Source organism: Panthera tigris, chromosome B3 (genome assembly GCF_018350195.1).
Source record: "Panthera tigris isolate Pti1 chromosome B3, P.tigris_Pti1_mat1.1, whole genome shotgun sequence".
In the NCBI taxonomy this organism is placed as follows: Eukaryota; Metazoa; Chordata; class Mammalia; order Carnivora; family Felidae; genus Panthera; species Panthera tigris.
The window spans coordinates 134,296,806-134,316,251 of NC_056665.1; the positions used below are offsets into that span (position 1 = coordinate 134,296,806).

Below are 19,446 nucleotides of genomic sequence, written 5' to 3' on the forward strand. Positions count from 1 at the left end.
CTCTTAATTTCAGCTCAGGTCATGATCTCACAGTTCTTGAGTTTGAGCCCTGAATCAGGCTGTGTGCAGTGTAGAGACTACTTGGGATTCTCTCTGTCTCCCTCTCCTGCTGTTCTTCCCCCACTTGTGCTCTCTCTCTCTCTCTCAAAATAAACAAACTTTAAGAAAAAAAGAAATCTATATCTAGCCTTGATGACAAAAGATATAATCACCTTCTTCCACTGCAACACATTTGGACACATCACACCTCTATAGCAGCACCATAACACGCACCTCCCACTAATTTAAAACACACACGGCTCGATGGTCTGCTCAGCCCTGGCCCTGACAGGTAACTGCGCCCTCCTGTCTGTCCTCCAGCAGGCACTGTCTGGAGACCTGGTCGTGCACCCACCTTGGCCAGAACCATCAAGAGCAAAGCTGAATCATCCGGCTATTGAAAGTTCATACTTCTTCCATCCTCTTGCAATACCGCTTGCTTTTCACACACAACTGGCTAATTCCAGCATGGAACATCATTGAAAGAAATAGGACCAGACCAAGGAACATAAGGTGAGAGCCAAGACAAATTTGTAGGTCATTGAGAAACTTGCTATGCCAGGCACTGGGGAAGTGCCTACCACACAAAGGCACCGAGGGCTGGGCGTATCCCACTGTGGGTGCCCACCCAGCACTGAGGCCGGTCAGTGCGCTGGACCTCGCCTCGGACTAGGGCCAGTTCCCAAAGGCAGTGACAGCTGTAGGTGGGAGGGACTCCCTCACAAATGGAGAAGAGACACAGTCCTGCCAGTTGTCATTGAGCACGTGTGCTGGTTGAAACACGACATAGAGAAGGGGGCCACATCACTGAGCAATCTGGATGAGAACAAGTTAACGGAAAATCCAGACTATCTTCCTAAGGACTGGGAAGATTTGGAAAAGCAGAACATCCTCAAATTGGACGAACCCTGAGAGATCATCTCATCCAAGGAATTTAAGCCTTTTGTGTGTATCTCATGAACCCATTTTACAGACTGATGAAGCCCACGGACCCCTGCTCAGAAGAATGCTTTGAATTGCATGCGATGAAATTCACAGGATTGCAAAAGAGACCAATTACATTGAAAGGCTTATCAAAATATTTTTTAAGTGGATGTGTAAGATAGTAATATATATGCTTCCTTATCAGTGCATTGAATAAGATTGGACAGCAGCTCTAATACCCTGTACAATTTTGAAGTAGCAATAAGTAAGAACAAAATTTCAAGATATGCCAAATATTTCAATATGCTTCAGAATAACTGCTACAGCTGTGATGTGATGTATAAATACCGTGTTTCTTTTTTTTTAATGTTTTGTTTTTTGAGAGGGGGGCATGAGTGGGGGAGGGGCAGAGAGAGTGGGGGACAGAGGATCCGAATCAGCTCTGTGCTCTATGCTGACAGCAGTGAGCCCGATGCAGGCTTGAACTCACAAACTGTGAGATCATCACCTGAACCAGAGTTGGACGCTCAACTGACTGAGCCACCCAGGCACCCCTATTTAGTTCTTATCAATGTCCTTTATCAATGTCCCTTTACCACATGGTCTTTATAGGCTTTAAAAAAAATTGGGGGGTGGGAGGAAGGGTCGTTTTTAAACAGAAATTCAAACAAAATGGGAATTATATTGAAAAAATTAAGTTTTAAGGTTTCTTTAAATGCAGTCCTAGCTAAGAATAGACAGATGGAAGGAAGCCTTTGCAAAAAAAAAAAAAAAAAGTGTGGTTCTGGGACCAGCAGCGTCTCCCAAGGGCTTATGAGGAATCTGGAACCTCAGGCCCCACGGCAGACTTGCATTTCCCAGGAAAAGAGCTGTCCTGATACTTCCCAGAGTCCCTTCTCTGATTAGGTCTCCTCGGAGGCCTCTCATGCCAAAAAGTAGCTAGAATCCAACCCTCAACCCTCTGAAAGTCACGCACTATTAAACCTAGTTCCCAGGGGAAATAACAAACGCTAACAGAATAACAGGATTAGGGATTTGAAGCAGGAGAATTCATAATGGAATGATTACATCTGAAATCATGAAAACAATCATCGTAGTAAGTGTTACTAGCCCTCACCACACGCCAGCCTCCACGCTAGACCATTTATATGCATATCTCATTTAATTCTCACAAATATCCTACCGAAGTTGGTACTGTCATCCCCTGTTTACAGACGGAAAAACTGAGGTTCAGAGAGGCTCTGCTGCTTGCTCACTGTCCCAGCCAACGACCGGGAAAGACCCGAAGCGAGAAGGGACAGCCTGAGTCAGGGGAACAAACTTGCTGAAGCCTGCTTCACAAGGACGGCTGAGCAAACCCAACTGTGGAGCCCCTGCCTCAATCCTGGTCCCCCTTCCTCCCGGGCCAGCCTAATGCCAGTGCCCTCAGCAGCTGAAGAACCGAGTGGCCTGTGCTTCCTGCATTTTCCTTCTGGTCTGATCCCTGAGGACTTGGTTTCATGTTACAGCCCTACATAAAAGCCTATATAAAAAAGAGGAAGAATGGGGCACCTGGGTGGCTCAGTCGGTTAAACGTCCGACTCGATTTTGACTCAGGTCACGATCTCACGGTTCGTGAGTTGGAGCCCCGTGTCGGGTTCCATGCTGACAGTATAGGGCCTGCTTGGGATTCTCTCTCTCCCTCTTGTTCTGCCCCTCCCCTGTTCATGCGCTCCCTCTCTCTCTCAAAATAAATAAATAAACATTAAAAAAAATAGGAAGAAAAGCCTGCAGGAGCCCCTGCATTGGGAGCTAAGTGAAGTTTCTGTGTGCTCTTGTCCTTGTCTTATCTGCTGGTAATAAACGTCATGTTGGAATGACTTCTCATTGTTTTGTTTCACAGTTTAAATAACTAGGTTTATTCGCTGGCATCTCGAAGCAGAATCTGACTGAAGTCTCATAAGGGGCCGAACTGGGCCAAGTCCCGAAAAGTCTGCAAGGTGGATATGTACAAAGCTCAGTTTTAGGTCACTTTAAAGGTTTTCAGGAATTAGGCTCTTTAAAGAATTCAGACTCTATGAATCTTCCTATAGGTTATCATCTCAAGACCCTAGAATCTTTCCTGATTAACACGGACCATGTGATACTCTGTGCAGACACAGGACAAGGTATTTTTGTATGTTCTCTGCAAGTTAGACCTTGTTATGCCCATTTTACAGATGAGGAAACTGAGACCCAAGTCTCACAGCCAGGAAGCAGCCAAACTAGGGTGGGAATCAAGGCCTATCTGATGTCCAAGTTCCAGCCCTGTCCATTCCAGAATGCACAGCCTTCCCATCTCTGCCTTCTCTTACACATCTCGGAGACCTATCACAGGACGCCTAGTATTTCAGCCACTTCTTTTGCGTCTAATCTCCCTTCCTTGATGGTAAGCCCTGGAGACAGCCCCAGGGCCGTGCCCAGACACCCTGTCCCCTTGGTGCCCAGACCAGAGCCTGGCACCAATAGATGCTCTGTTTACACTGGTTACATTCAACACTGGCTGAATAAAAACTGGCTGGCTTTCAAGAGAAAGCCTCAGGCTAGCACCATCCATCTTCCAGAAGGATCCATATGTGTCCCTACCTGCCTGCTCGTGTGCTTTGATCAATGAGAAATCCCCGGGGCCAGGAGGGAGAATAAAGGCATTGCTCCTAATTTCACAAATGACCAGAAGATCTCCTGCAGTCCCTGGGGTAGCACGGCTCCAGGAAAAGGCTGCTAGCTCAGTCGCAGAACATTTCGTGAGCATGGTGAAGTCACTGACGAAGTCCCTAAATTTGCCACTAAGCCAAGTTAACTGGCAAAGCCAGAACCAAGAATGTCCACCCAGAGAGGTGACAAGTCGAGCCCCAGTGGGGACACATAAACAAGTGACATCCACATTCAGGGACCTTGGTCAAAGGTCTGAGGCAGTGCACTATGATAGGAAGGTTGCTGAGTCGGGGTTCAAATCCTGGGTGCTCCGGCTCCGCAGCCCAGCTCCCCTCTTCCTACGGCCTCGGAAGCCACGCTGTCAACCCCATCCCAGTCTGCTTCTACGAGGTCCTTTGGCCAGCTCAGAACCCTTGCTAGTGTTTGATTTTACCTCTTGTCTGCGTCTGGGGTGCACCCAGGTAGGTACAACTTCCCCACAGCAGCACGGGGTCTCCTGGCCGACTAACCATGTCCATGTGGCTCTCCATCGCTAGAGAAGCAGGCCACCGATCTCCCAAGGGTGCAGGATCTGGAGGACACATCCTAACCAGCCATGAGTCCCACCACCCTCGTGGAGGTGGCTCCAGGGCCGAGCACCCCCAAGCCAAGATGCCAGCTTTCTGGATGACACAAAAAACTTTCTTGTCGCATGGGCTGCAATTCATGGGTCACCGTTCAGTCTACAAGTGTCCCGGGTGATCCAAATTCACAGCTAGGGGTTGGGGGACTCAAATCTGCGGCCAAAGTTTGTTCCAGAAGAAGCAGGGTCTAGTCACCTCCAAAGAAAAACCCAAAAGAGAGAAGTCAAGAAGGAAACTCAAGGGCACAGGAGACCTGTACACTGAGCCTGGCCCTGTCTGGCCTGCAGAAACAGGTCGCAGTCCAATCTGGGCACAAGGGAGGAACCCGCTTCTTTGAAAATGGGTCCAAAACTCAGGAAAAGGGAAGCCATGGTGAAACTGTCCACTTGTTCTTTAAGCAGATTGTCTTATAGTTTATGAGGAGCAACCAGGGCATAAAGGGGACAAAAGATCAGAGTGTTGCCTATAAAGCAGTTTGCCAAAAAAATTTAATTTGAACCGGATCAGGTCTGCAGATCTATTAACAGTTTACAGAAAAATAGAACGGATGAAGGAACATGTTATAAAAACGTGGTGAGCCAAATGTCAAATGTAAGGAATTCTACAGGACAAACCACCTCTTCAACTAAGCAGCAAGACAAACAAAAAAGATTAAGAGATATTACCCACCAAATGCAATTTGTAGACCTTACTTGCATCTGATTCAAACAAACCAACAGAAAAGAAGACATTTATGCCACGGCCCAGGAAATCTGACCACCTGGATATTTAATGATAAACAGGAATTAAAGTTGATTTTTGTAGGTTTGATAATGGCCTTGTGGCTATTTTTTTTAAGAATCTTTGTCTCAAGGGGTGCCTACGTGGCTCAGCCAGTTGAGCATCCAACTCTTGACTTCGGCTCAGGGCAGGATCTCACGGTCATGAGACCGAGCCCCGTGTGGGGCTCTACGCTGAGTGTGGAGCCTGCTTGGGATTCTCTCTCTCTCCCTCTCTTTCTGCCCTTCCCCTCCCCTCCCTCTCTCTCTCGCTCTCAAAATAAATAAGTAAATGTTAAAAAAAGTAAAAATAAAGAATCTTTATCTCTTAGAGATACATTCTGAAGTATTTAAGGATGGAGTTATACGATGCCTGACATTTGCTTTAATTAATCCACTGGGGGAGAATAAACACCAGCAAGGCTGGTCTGTGCTGAGAATTACAGCAACTGAGTGATAAGTAGGTAAGTGTTCATTATGTTCTCTGTGCTTTTGTCTGGGTTCAGGATTTTATAAGACAAAACTTTTAATTACAGGAAAAAAAAAAAAGGCAAGAGAAAGCCCTCATGTTTAATCAGGGCTCCAACACAGACTCTCTGGGAGGCTTTAAACAACCTTAACCTTGCTGAGCCTCATCCAGAGCCTGAATGGCTTCAAATCCTGGCTCATCCCCGTTTGCCTTGACCCGATTTCCTAACCTGTCTGTGCTCCGGGCCCTTACCAGTATGACAGGAATGATGACAGTCCTACCACGCAGGGTGGAGGTGAGGAGTAAACGTGTTAATTCACATGTAAATATTCACAGTGCATGCAGCACGGTGGAAGTGTTTGCTGTTACTACTGATGCTACCGGTGATCACTCTTAGTATTTTCATCTCGATGGGGAAGAGGAGACTCTTTCGGAGAGGCTGTCCTCCCTCCTAGGACACCAAAGGCCAGAGTGTTTCCCTGCTCTTCCTGATCACGCCTCCTCCACAAGCTCAGACCTACGTTCTCCTCTTCTAGGAGGTGAGAATTGTGTCCTCACTTCCTCCACTTTTACTGACAATGTCCCCTCTTGCTGCGTCTCCCCTTGGCCCGTTTTCAAGCCCACCTCTCGCATTCTTGTTCCTGGAGGGTACAGTGGGCGGAAGCGGCCTCCCTTCCCCACCCCTTCTCTCGCCCTCTCCCCTGGGACGCCACCTCTTACAATGCCCAGAAGGACCTCTGCAGATCAGGAAACGGTGGGGTGGAGGGAGGGGAAGTTAGAAAGAACTCAGAACTTATGAATGCATAAATGCTGAACTTTTTGGAAATGGATGGGCCCAGTGCCAGTCCTCGCCAGGGCTCCTTGATTCTATTCTTTTTACAAAAGGGCCATTATGAAGGCTCTGCGTCTCCCGTGTGACAGGTTGGGAACCATAAAACTGCATGACGTCACAGAGACCGGCGATGAATAGGTTTCCCAGCCATGTCCTTATTCTCAAGGGCACTGGGATCCTGGAAAGAAGTCTGTGGGAGGGAGGGGGCCACTTCAGGGGGCCGTGCACCAGTCCCAGCTGCTCCACAGAGGGGCCTCCACGGCCCCCGGCCCCCCTGCCCCAGACGTCAGGCAGAGCACCCTATATCCCAGCCACCCGAGGCCGCCTCCCGAAATCCTGGAGCACCCTGGTGGGTTACTGTGCCCCCGTCCTCACTACAAGTCAAAGCCAGGCACTTGACGCATCGGGCCCCACAGGACATCCTGGAAGAAGAGCACCGCCCCCCAACCTCTCCTTCCGCACATTTCCTTTTGGAACCATTTCTTTTCTACCAGACAAGAGAGTTCGTGTGGCCAAGTTAGGAAAGTGTCTGCTGGCAGTCAGGCCAGTGGACTCCCAGCCTACCTGTGTCATTACTAACTTGTTGGAGTCCCTGTTCCCTTTCCTGTAAGACGAGGAGGCTGCAGTTAATTGTTGAAGTCCTTTCCAGTTACAACGGTTCTGCTTGTTTTAAGGAAGTGCGTGCCACTCCCTCCACCAAACCGTGCCCGTGGCTCGACTGGGACCCATACTCTTTGCCTTTGCTCACTCATCTGTATTCAGAGTGACCATCAACCAGCTCTCCCCTCCCTCTCCCCCATCTCTCTCTCTCTTTCCTTCCCTCCCTCTCTCTTTCTCTGACACACACACACACACACACACACACACACGTCCCTTGAGACCAGTAAGAATGGAGAAGTCTGGGTCCAGGTATATCCAATTTCCCCTTGCAGCTCTGAAGACACTCATTTGCATACTATTTCCATGCATCCAGATGGACATGGACGCTCATTTCCATGAACGTATAGAAGACGTTACAAATAACCAGCACAACTTCTCTGACAGCTCAATACTTCCGAGCCCTGAAATGGGACCAATAAAAGTCTCACTAGGTACACCAGTGGTCTCCTGAGGCTTTGGGGTATAGGAAGAAAGTGCTAGAACTTCAATGCACACTTATTTTTATCACATCCTCTAAAACGTTCTGTTTTAATGTATGCTTTATACTCTTCAAACCATATTAGTATACTAGGATATGTAATACGCATATCATGGGGCTCCAGGCTCAAAAAGATCTTATATATGGGGTCCGTGATCAGAAAAGGCTGGAGCCATCATCCCTCTAGACCATCTGCCAAAGCGGGAAGCAGTTACAAAGGTTTTGGTCCAACCAGCAAAGCTACCAAGGGAGGATCCAGGTAACCCTCAACCAAGACCACACTGGCCAACAGACACCAAAGAGGGCATGGGTCCAACCACCTGCCAACCCCCTTGGGGCCTCCTGGCATATGGTGTTGCCTTCCCCGCAGAGGTCTACTCTTGCTGTGAGTTCCCATAACTGAGGCTCATTTTAGCCAAAAGAACATTGGCACCCACCCAAGGAACCCACTCTCTTTCCAGAACAGTTGGCCATGGCCTTCGAGACTTCTTTTATTTCAAGAGCATACATTCCATTCAAGGGTGAGGGGTGTTTGAAGAGAAAGTGATGGTCTTTCTAGATCTTCTCTCTGGGATTCACTGAATTAGACCAGATGCATTTACTATTGGACAGAGAAAACATAAGCTTGGTCTTTAGATAGATGATAGACAGACGAAAATAAAGAAAAAACAAATTGACTTTCTGGAGAACTGTCACGTGACTAGGGTTGGGAGGGTTCCCAGAGACACAGGCCGCTAAGAGTGAAGGAACTTTGTAGAAGCTAAGTCACTGTTTGATGGGTTAGGACTTCATCGTTGCCGGATTAGGACTTCACCGGAGCACGGGGCACAGGGAGCCTGAGATGCTGGGATACTCACCCACACACTGGTTGCTTTCATCCATCTGGTATCCAAAGCGGCATATGAGAGGCCTCGAAATCGTGGGGTAGTTTGGAGCTGATAGCGGTGGGGCCGCTGCTGGGTACGGACCTGAGTAGGGGTTCGAGTAGGGGTTCGAGTAGGGCCCTCGGTACACTGGGTTTGTTCGGGGGATGCATAAATACCCGCCATTTTGGTTAACACACATCATGTCTCCTCGGCAGGCCTCAGGGATGGTCCGGCATTCATCAATGTCTGGAAGGGCCACAGAAGAGGATGAGAGTTAGTGGCTCCCTGGCCACACCGTGCATGGTGCACATTGAAGCAAAGGACCCCAAAACACTCTTTACCCCAGCACCTGCTCCCAAACAGTGAGGGCAGACCGTGGCTCATCACCGCAGGCATTCCCAAATGTTGGCTACATTGAATCAAGTTGGCCAGTGTCACCCAGAGACCACATCACAAGCTGGACCACATCCACAAAACCCAAGCAAACACTATCAATTAACATAAATAGAAGGTGACAGTAGCCATGACTATATAACCACTAAAATAAAGAGTGTTTTACCTGTGAGTGTACCATCTAAAACCATCTCTGGTGCTCCCATGTGCCCATAGGATGCTCGGGAAACACCGCGACGGACCTAATCATTGTTCCCACTTCAACTCCAAATGACAGCTGGGCAGGGGAGAGAGCCCCTTGCATCAAGGAAGACAAGGCTTGGCTGAGAGCTAGTCACTTGTTAAGAAAGTGGAGGCTTACTTGGAAGTCAGCTCACACTGGGCCACCAGACGGGCCCGTTTCCAGCCCAGGCTGGTGTTCCGCCCAGAGCAGGAGGTAGGTTCCCTAGAAAATCAGCCACGCTAGGCTGGCGCGGGGAACGCCTGGCCTCTGGCTCCAGCACGAGCAGCCCACTGCCTGAGCCCGCATGCTGGGCCCTCTCACCATCCTTGAGGTCGTTCCATGGGGGAACAGAGGCTGGGAGAAAGACGCCTGGGTCCCAACGGCTCACCCCAGCCGGCTCACCCGAGAAATGCACCCCAACTCTCACCTCAGGAAAGGGTAATGTGGAGGCTCAGCTGCCCCATTCTCTAGCTGTAGGCCTGAGACCCTCCGTAAGTCTGAAGGGACAGAAAAAAATGGCCGCTGCCCCCTCTCACCCCTTGGCCCATCCTTGTCCCCCAGCACCTGGACTCAAAGTGCAAGCCTGGATTTTCCAGGGTCCTCACCACTCGTCATTTTGTGGAACCATCTATCGCCCCTCCGGTTCTCAGCTGATGTGAGCTCAGGGAAGACAAATGATCTGGCTTCAATCAAATGTAATTAAAAAGCTAAATTCATCCCGGAGGTGGGGACAGGTGGGGCTGCCTTATTATCTTTTGACATATGCTATGCTCCACCCACAACAAACTATGCTATACTCAACGTCCTTTCCACCCCCTGGTCTTTGCTTATGCCGTTCCTTCACCTGGAATGCGGTTTCTCGGGCTCCTATTCGTCCGTCAGTGCCCAATTCAAGTGTGGCCTCCGTGAAGGCTTTCTTTACTGACCCCTGACATAAGACCTCACTCCCTCCCCTACTTTTGCAGGGCCCATTGTTGTCACCTTAACTTTGCAATGGCTTTATTCCACCATGTACAGAGTTCACTCCCGTCTGGGTCTGCCTCTCCCACTAGATGACGTACTAGGAGGATAGCCCCCGAATGTCAATCCTAATCCTCGGAACCTGTGACCGTATCAGGTTACCTGGCAAAGGAGAATGAGGCAGCAGGTGGAATTAAAGCTGCTAACCAGCGGGGCTGACCTTCAGACGGAGGGATTACGTGGGTGAGCGCAGTGTAATCACCTAAGTCCTTAAAAGCGGAAGAAGGGGAGGCAAGAAGGGTTGATGATGTGGAGATGTGACGATGGGAAAAGAAGAGATCCCAGAGCCCGTGAGGGACTTAACTCACGGTGGTGACTCTGAAGATGGGCGAGGGGACCATGAGGCTGGGACTGAGGAGGCCTCTTGAAACCAGGAAAGGTCCTCTGCTGACGGCCAGCAAGGACACGGGGGCTTCAGTCCCACAACCACCAGAAGCTTAATTCTGTGGGGCTGTAAACTGGTGCGGCCACTACACAGAACAGCATGGAAGCTCCTCAGAAAATTAAAAACAGGGGCACCTGGGTGGCTCGGTCGGTTACGCGCCCGACTTCAGCTCAGGTCATGAACGCACAGTTTGTGGGTTCGAGCTCCACGTGGGGCTCTGTGCTGACAAGTCAGAGCTTGGAGCCAGCTTTCGATTCTGTCTCTCCCTGTCTCCCTGCCCTTCCCCCACTTGCAATCTGCCTCTCTGTCTCTCAAAACTAAATAAACATTTACAAAAATATTGTAAAAAATTAAAACACAGGGGAGCCTGGGTGGCTCGGTCGGTTGGGCATCCGACTCTTGATTTCGGCTCAGGTCATGATCTCACAGTTCATGGGGTTGAGCCCCATGTCAAAGGATTCGGCTTGGGATCTTCTCTCTCCCTCTCTCTCTCTCTCTCTGCCCCTCTCCCCCACTTGTGCGCTCTCTCTCTCAAAAGAAATAAATAAACATTATAAAAATTAGCAACAGAACTACGATATGACCCAGCAATCCAAATTCTGGGTATTTATCCAAAGGAAATGAAAACAGAATCTCAAAGAGATGTCTGCACTCCTGTGCTCATCGCAGCGCTATTCACAACAGCCAAGGCCTGGAAACGAGCTAAGTGTCTGTCAGCAATGAATGGACAAAGATGGGTTTATAAACAGATACATAGCTTCACACACACACACACACACACACACACACACACACACATTTATACACACACTCAATGGAATATTATTCAGCCATGAGAAAGAAGGAGATCATGCCATTTCCGGCAACATGGATGGCCCTGGAGAGCGCTATGCTAAGTGAGATTAAGTCAGACAGAGAAAGACAAACACTGCATGATCTCACTTACATGTGGAATCAAACAGAGCTAAACCCATAAAAGTGAGTGGAATGGGGGCTGACGAGGGCTGGGGGCTGGAGAAGGCCGGGAAAGGGACAAACCTGCCGGTAGAAGATGGGTAAGTGCCCCCGTACAGTCACGTGCAGCACTGGGAGGACAGTGGACAGTACTGAACTGCATGCCTGAAAACTGCCGAGAGAGCAGATCTTAAATGTTCTCATCATAAGAAAAGAAACGTCATTACGTGCTGTGACGGAGGCGTTAGCAAGTGCTGTGGTGGTGATCATATTGTGATACAGAAGCACATCAAATCAAGTTGTGCACCTTAAACTCATACAACGTTAGGTGTCAACCGTATCTCAGTTAAAAAAAAAAAGGGGGAACTGGGGCGCCTGGGTGGCTCAGTCACTTAAGCATCCGACTTCGGCTCAGGTCATGATCTCGCGGTCTGTGGGTTCGAGCCCCGCGTCGGGCTCTGTGCTGACAGCTCAGAGCCTGGAGCTGCTTTGGATTCTGTGTCTCCCTCTCTCTCTGCCCCTCCCCCACTCATGCTCTCTCTCTCTCTCTCTCTCTCTCTCTCTCTCTCTCTCTCTCTCTCTCTCTCAGAGATAAACATTAAAAAAATCAAAAAGAAGAAAGAAACTGAATTCTGCCAACAACACACATGAGCAAAGGCAAGGATTCTCCCCTAGAGCTTCCAGAAAGGGGAAAAGCTTTCCTGGCCCCTCGATGTTGGCAGGATCTACCAAGTGCTACCCCTGTAGCACTTCTGACCTACAAATAATATAGATAACGATCTACAGATGAGCTGTAAGATCACTTTCTGTGGTTCAAGCACTCTATTTGTAGCAATCTGTTACGGCAGCCACAGCGGACGAATACAGATGGGGAGCCCCTCGGGGACGTGGCCCAGTTCTCGCTCATCTTCGCCCCCCACAGGCCTCAGCCCCGGGCTGGGCACACAGAAAAGGATGGATAAAAGGGCATTATTGACTTCAAGCATTCTGTGGCCCTGTTTTCTTCCATAATCCAGGCCAATACAGATTTGATAACATCGAGCAACAGCTGGGTAGGAAACAACCCGGCAATCAGTCTGTCCCTGAACGCCCCACCCGGCACAGGATCCTCAGTGGCCTCATACCTAAACACTGTCCTGACGAGCGGTCCAGATCGAAACCGTTAGTGCATTGTTGCTGCAGGAAAGGAGAGAGGAGAAAGAGGTAAGGCCAATTTCTTGGCTGTTTTTTTTTTTAACTATAAAAGTATTACAAGGACATCACAGAAAGTTCAGGAAATGAAGTAAAGAAAAAAAAGCATCCATAATACCAACACCTGTATTATAATACCTATTTGTCCGCTCTTCTTTGGAGTATTTTCTTATAATCATTTTACACGTAGCATTCCCCTTTAACCGCCACCCCCCCACCCCAACACACACACGCCATTGCCTCAAAACTCCCAATTTTAGCAGATCTGGGACCATTTCCTGCCCTAGTTATGAAGATCAGTGATAATCACACCTAATCTGCCTGATGATGAGCCACATTCCGTGTTTGCATCTTTCTGGGAATGGACAGGACTGCTTTTAAGGGCAATCACTCTCTTCCTCTGGGTGCCATCTGACCTCCTCTCCTCCAGGCCTGCTGTGGGTGCCCTGCCCCCTGTGAGATGCCCTAACCTAATCCTCTAACCTAAAAGCTACACAGCGAGGCAGTCAGTTTTCTACGAAAACTAGAATTGGGGAAATCTCTCCACTTCAATCTCAGCAAGACAATTACACAAAGATGCTTCTAGAAATAGACAGATCTCAACAGTCCCCACAGGGTGCGGTTTTCACGGGCAACTTGAGTTACAACTTCATGAACTTCGGAAAGTGTCACGGGGGCCGACAGTAGGCCTCTGGGGAAGACCCTGGAGACAGACGTTTTATAGGAGTACAGGGAAAAGGAATGTTTCCGACTACAGGAACCCCGTCCCTGGCCGTCCCTGAGCTTTCAGGGGTTTGGCTTCTCTGAGCTCTGGGCTGGTTTGTGGAGATGAGGGATTTGGCTGGCATTCATGGGAGTGGGCTCAGGAGTGTTAGGTCCCTGGGGCAAAAGAAAAGGAGCAAATGAGCCAGGAGGCTGTGCCGTCCAGCTTGGGAAACCAGGGAACCCAAATCCAGCCCTGGATCATCAACTAAGCACCAGTGGGGGGTTCGATTCCGCCAGCCTGCCTGGCTTCAACTTCCTACTCCAGCTGCTACTCACCATACAACTTTCGATGCCTCCACATCCTCACCTTTAAATTGGGGGCAACAGCACTCACTTCGGGGTGGTTGTAACAACCGGAGGTGTTGATATATGCCAGGTGCCCAAAGCCCAGTAAACACAGTACTGGGACCATCACCCTCCCCGGGCCTGAATGTCACCACCTGTCACCATGAGGCTGGGTCAGAGGACTCCAAGGTCCTCCCAAGATCTAAGTCTCTGTGACTCTTCCTTAGATCCTTTCCATCCCCGATAGCCTGAATCCATTTCGAAATTCTTAACAGGAAGGGAAAGAACATTCCCCCACCTGCCTGTGGGCCCTCAGCCCTGCTCAGTGAGGCCTTGAGCCAGAGACAAAGAGGCTGCTCTGGGTTTTCAGGAAGGATGTGCCCACATTCTCAAAGGCTGACACAAATGTGGCTTAATAAAGTCTGGGCGCTACAGGCCTCCGGGGCCTGACTCCGCCACCCTCCACGCTCCCGCCAGGGGGCTCCGCCCAGAGGTGGGTCCTCTGCCCACCTCCTCCAGCCAGAAATGGGTCTGTGGAGACACAGAGACTCATGTGGGCACCACCGCCCTCAAGGACTACAGCACCTTTGACTTTTCAACATTTACCATAAATCGAGACCCAAGGGACACAAGTAAGGCAGCAGATCCGATCAGAAGTACTGGATTGGGAATCAGGACACTGAGGTCCCAGCCCTGCCATCTATAAAGTACGACCTGGGGCAAGCGTCAACTTCTCTGAGCCCGGCTTTGATCTCTGTACCACCCAGAGCTCGGCTTGGGTGAACTGCAAAGCCCCTCCCAGCCCCACAATCCTAGGATTCTGAAATGCGTGGCTGGAAACCCTCACCCTGATTTTTAGCACGCTTCTAGATAATACACAAAATAAAAATCATACCTGTGCATTCCCGGGACTCGGAAGACAGAGAGCCAGAATGGTAACGGTGAGTATCCTGCAGAGCAAAAAGCCGGTATGTCAATGCCCAAGAAACTTCCAGAATCAAGGTCTGGGGATAAACATGGGTCTCATGTTGCCCGTGCATTTGCAATGGTGACTCCACCGGGTGCTTATATACGGTGCTCCAGAGGTCAAAGTGGACTCCAGATGCCCCCAAGCACCCCAGACAGAACCATCCTTCTTCTACTGGCTTCATATGTTGGGATAATGTGTTAGATAACTTTTTTTTTTTTTTTTTTTTTTTTTAGTAAAAGGTTTCGCTGCTTCAAAGACAAAACTCTAAAACCCACCGCTGTGGCACACACTAAGTCCTGACCAGCGGCTTGGTCTTCACTTCTGACACAAGGAGATCTGCCTGAGTTTTGAACGTCTTTATTCTGAAATGGTTACAGAGAGAACAAGCCTCAAAGGATGCAAGGAGACTGCAAATGTGAAGCACCTGAGTTTCTATGGAAGAGAGAGGTCTCTGGAAAGTCGCCTAATCCCAGGGCATGTGTCCCACAGGCCCCGATGGCGAAGAGGGACTGGGGCACCTGGGCAGCTGGGAGAAGAATGAACACAGAGGCAACGCTTGGGAGGAGGAGTCTGGAAGCCCCGGGTCAGGCTGGCTCTCCATTCACAAACCAGCAAACCTCTCTGAGTTTGCGAGTTCTACCCTTCACCACCCACAAGCTTCTATCCAATAAAATCATGGTCACCAATATGCCTTCAAAACACAAAATAGTGGGGCGCCCGGGGGACTCAGTCAGTGAAGCGTCCGACTTCGGCTCAGGTCATGATCTCACGGTTTGTGAGTTCGAGCCCCGCGTCGGGCTCTCTGCTGTCAGCGCAGAGCCTGCTTGGGATTCTCTGTCTCCCTCTCTCTCTGCACCCCCCCCAAAAACCAACAAACATTTAAAACATATACAAAATAGATACCACCTCACATCCATCAGGACAGCTGTAATCAAAAGAGCAGAAAACATGTGTTAGCAAGGACGTGAAGAAATTGGGGCCCTTGGGCACTGTTGGCGGGGAGGTGATGCAATCTGTAGCCGAGGGAGCAGCGCCCCGGAATATTAGAAATGGATTCACCATATGATCCAGCAATTCCACTCCTGGGGAAACACCCAAAAGAAGTGAAAGTAGGGACCTGAAGAGATATATGTACACTCGTGTTCATAGCAGGTAATTCACGACAGCCCAAAGGGGAAAACAACCCACGAGTCCGTCGACAGATGAATGAATAAACAACATGCGCATCGGGATATTATCTGGATAAATATCCAGAGGAAGCACACTGAGATATTATCCAGCCTTTAAAAGGAAGGAAATTCTCACACCTGCTGCCACATGGATAAACCTCGAGGACGGTATACTAAGTGAAATAAGCCAGTCACAAAAGGATAAATTCGGTATGATTCCATTTTGACGTAGAACAGTCAAAATCCTAGAGACAGGGGCACCTGGGTGGCTCAGTCGGCTAAGCATCTGACTTCAGTTCAGGTCACGATCTCACAGTTTGTGAGTTCTAGCCCCCCATCGGGCTCTGTGCTGTCAGCTCGGAGCCTGGAGCCTGCTTCAGATTCTGTATGTCTCTCTCTCTCTCCCTCTCTTAAAAATAATAAACATTAAAAAAAAAAAACCTTAAAAATCATATAAACAAGGAGCAGAATGGCGGGTGCCAGGGGCTGAGGAGAAGAAGGAACGGGGAGGTAGCATTTCTTGAGGACAGAGTTTCAGTGTTGCAAGATGAACAGGGTTCTAGAGATTGACTGCACAACATGAAATGTACTTAACGCTACTGAATGTATGCTTAAAAATGGTTACAATGGCTTTTTAAAAAATCTGTGGATGTGAAGAGCTTTATTTATTGCTATTAGTGCTATTAGCGTTTCGTTCAATAGTGATTTCTCTGGGCAACCACCACTTGCCAACACAGACCCTAGACGGAAGAGCTCCCAAAACTATGACTCAGTTGCTGCCGTGGGGAGCTGGTTTTAGGGCCACTCGATAACGTCTCTATGCTTTGTATAGAGGGACACTGGGAGAAACACCCGGCGAGCACCATGACAGCCAGGCTCGAAGCAGAGACGGGAAGGTCAGAGAAGGCTTCCTGGAGGAGGTGATCTTGAAGACCTGCTCCTATCCATAGACACCTCCTCTTTAAAATCGCTCCCTTCATGAAAAGAATGTTCGATACATTACAAAGCTCACTCAACCCATGACACAAGGCCCATCTCAATCGGCAACACTGGGTACTTGGAGGGCCCCAGGATTGAGGTGACATCCAGAGGGGACAGAACCCTGATGTGGTGCTAGAAGACGCAGGCCCGCTTCCTTCCTCTGGTCCCTGATCCAAAGAATAAAGACCCCGAGAGTCCACACGCTTTCATTTCGTGTAAGTGCCTGTGTGAGCCAGGTTCTAGAACGCCGGAGACAGCTCTGACCTTATAAAGTGCAGAGCCAAATCCGAGGGTTTTTTGATATTTGCGACGGCCAGATTTATATCTGGAAGGAATGAAAGAACAATAACAGATTTATTTTCCAAGCTGTATATTATGAATTTCAATGTTTTCCTGTTTCTTCACATGAAGTTTCCTTTCGCTTGGTTATAAAACCCTGTCTCGTTTATGTTGGAGACAGAACAGCCTGACTGAATGCAGTGGGCTCCAAGAGCGAGTGGAAAAGCCACGCTAACCCCATTTCTCCCCCTACTCCCGCCTGCCTGTTCCCTTTGGCCGGAGGGCAGCTCTGGGACAGGGCTCCTCTGAGAGGTCCAGCCTGCAGCCCAGCCTCCTGGGAGAGCCACAGCCAGGTCCTGAGGGCCAAGTCAGTTCCAGGCTGATCGAGAGGGTTTTCCGAAAATGAAAGAACCCACGCCCTTCTGCTCCCACGGTCTCTCAAATAGTTACACCTTGTCACGAAGAACTCCAGAACACCCGAAAAACTATAGGAGTTCTAGGGGAGCCTCTGATGTTCCCAACTGGTCCCCGGAACTTTCAACATCAGGTGGGTCCACCCATTTTGTGCACCAGCCTAAACTGCAAGGAAAGCCAGAGAGACCAACGGTATCTCAGGGCTGTCTGTCACAGAAGTGCTGGTGGCCAGGACAGGCATCACACACACACACACACACACACACACACACACACACACACACAGAGTTCATGTGTCTAAAGCAAGCCACATTTTCAAGAGTTCCATAGATAAAAGACTGTGCAGATATAATCTAAAGTTCTTCAAGGCTGAAGGCTTACTTGACTGGAACTGCAATTTCCTTAAAGAACAGCAAAACATTTGCTTACATGTATTTCTGTCTGTAGTCCCCGCTTCTCATTGGCTTGAAACTTCTGGGTCGCATGCCCTTTGTGAATCCCACACAGACATAGAGCAAACCCAAGTTGGGGATGTCCAGCTAGCCCGGCCGCTTGTCCAACAGCCAATGCAACAAAGTAATTGCTAGTAATTGCTAGCGAACTAGCAATTGGCCCCCCAACTTCAGAAACAGATATATATCCTAAAACGGCTGCCCGTTGGGAAAAGAAAGGAGAGTCGGGCTCCAAGGGTTCTGCAGCTCTCTCCGGGACGCGGGCTTCTGAAACCGTGTTATAAAATACCCACTCCCGAAAGAAGGCTTCAAGATGGAAATTACAAAGGCGCAGCTTTTTATAATTAACAATATCATTGCATCACTAGCTAATGCCTTTTCCAACATCCTGACACAGCCTGAATCCCAGCCATAGCCATTTTCCACCCCTCGGGTTTTTCAGTAAGCTTTCCAGACCCTGGAGGAAAAAGTCCTGAGCGGGGAGGGGGGGACCTACCTTTTTAATCCTGGCATGTCCAAGATGCGGGAGCGGGAGCGGCAAAGGGGAAATGAGAAAGCTGGCAGCGCGGGACCTCGGAGCCGGCCCTGAACTTCAGCTCCCTCTGGGCCCGAGCGAGCGTGGGGCTGGCCGGTGTGTTTATTCCAGGGGGACGAGCCAGTCGTGGGGAGGACGAGGGGAGAGCCTGGGTGCTCCGAGCCACTGGAGAGCCCACAGAGAAAGCACCTGGTTTTGCTTAGCCCTTTTCAGTAATTCAGCATTAAACCAATTGGAGGAGGAATTTTAAAAATGAACACTTCATTTTCTAAGTATGTTAAACAATGCAAATGGGGCCTCAGTCTGGACACAGCTGGTTCAGATTACAGCGCTCACCAACTGGCTAGACTCCTCACAACAATCTTGGGGCGTCTGCCAGGACCCAGCGCTGGGAGGAGAGTCCTGTCCCGCGCCCCGCCGGAGCAGCCGCACTCGGGCTCCCCGCATCTCTACCGGAGGCGATTGGCGGGCAAGTGCGGGGGGGGGGGGGGGCTGGGAGGGCCTGTTGACCCTTTACTTCCCACCCCGCGAGGACGTCCCTGCCCGGCTGGGCCGGTCAGGCCGAGGCGGTGGCGGGTGGCGGGTGGGGGTGGGGGGCTGGGGGCGGTGGCCTGGGGACGCCCCTCCTCCGGGAGACGGATGCCTTGAACTCACGACAAGCACAGCGACGGGGACCAGAATCTTATCAAGCATTGGGAAGCCAGACCCAGGGAAGCGGAGGCCTGGGGGCAGCGACAGGAGACTCACGGTTTTCCAGAAGAAGGGGTGGAGAGCACGACGGGGTGGGGAAGAAGAGGAGGATGGGATCTGGCCGATGCTAATGGGAGACAAGGAGCTTGTGCAATGCAAACCTTCGCGAGGACGCTCGCGCCGCCCCGCCCTCACCCCCTGATTCTGGAGGGGCATGTTCTGACTTCAGTGAAAGTATCCAGAGACCGTGCACCTTACACGTCCTCAGTGTGACATCTCAATCCAGCTGGGAATTTTTTTTATTAAAAAAAAAAAAAATCCTCGACTCGAAAATGATTTGAACGAGTGAAACAGAGATTTGAGAAGACAAAAAAGAACAGTCAGGGAAAGCAGAATGATGGATAAGAACAAGAGGCAT

General features: G+C 49.8%; 1 protein-coding gene across 2 annotated transcripts in view; it reads right to left on the reverse strand.

The window, feature by feature from the left end:
• Nucleotides 1–19,153, reverse strand: part of FBLN5 (fibulin 5) — a 79,837-nt gene extending 60,684 nt beyond the window's left edge. The window contains exons 1-5 of one of the 2 annotated variants that reach the window (XM_007094954.3): nucleotides 19,086–19,153; nucleotides 18,300–18,503; nucleotides 14,434–14,488; nucleotides 12,422–12,473; nucleotides 8,314–8,568 (exon numbers count right to left, since the gene is read on the reverse strand). In XM_007094954.3, coding sequence (XP_007095016.1) covers nucleotides 8,314–8,568; nucleotides 12,422–12,473; nucleotides 14,434–14,488; nucleotides 18,300–18,316 — 379 coding nt within the window. In that variant the 5' untranslated portion in view covers nucleotides 18,317–18,503; nucleotides 19,086–19,153. Of the gene's footprint in view, nucleotides 1–8,313; nucleotides 8,569–12,421; nucleotides 12,474–14,433; nucleotides 14,489–17,780; nucleotides 17,801–18,299; nucleotides 18,504–19,085 lie in introns of those variants that run through there. The other variant, XM_007094953.3, reaches the window with a different exon arrangement.
• Nucleotides 19,154–19,446: the final 293 nt, after the last annotated feature.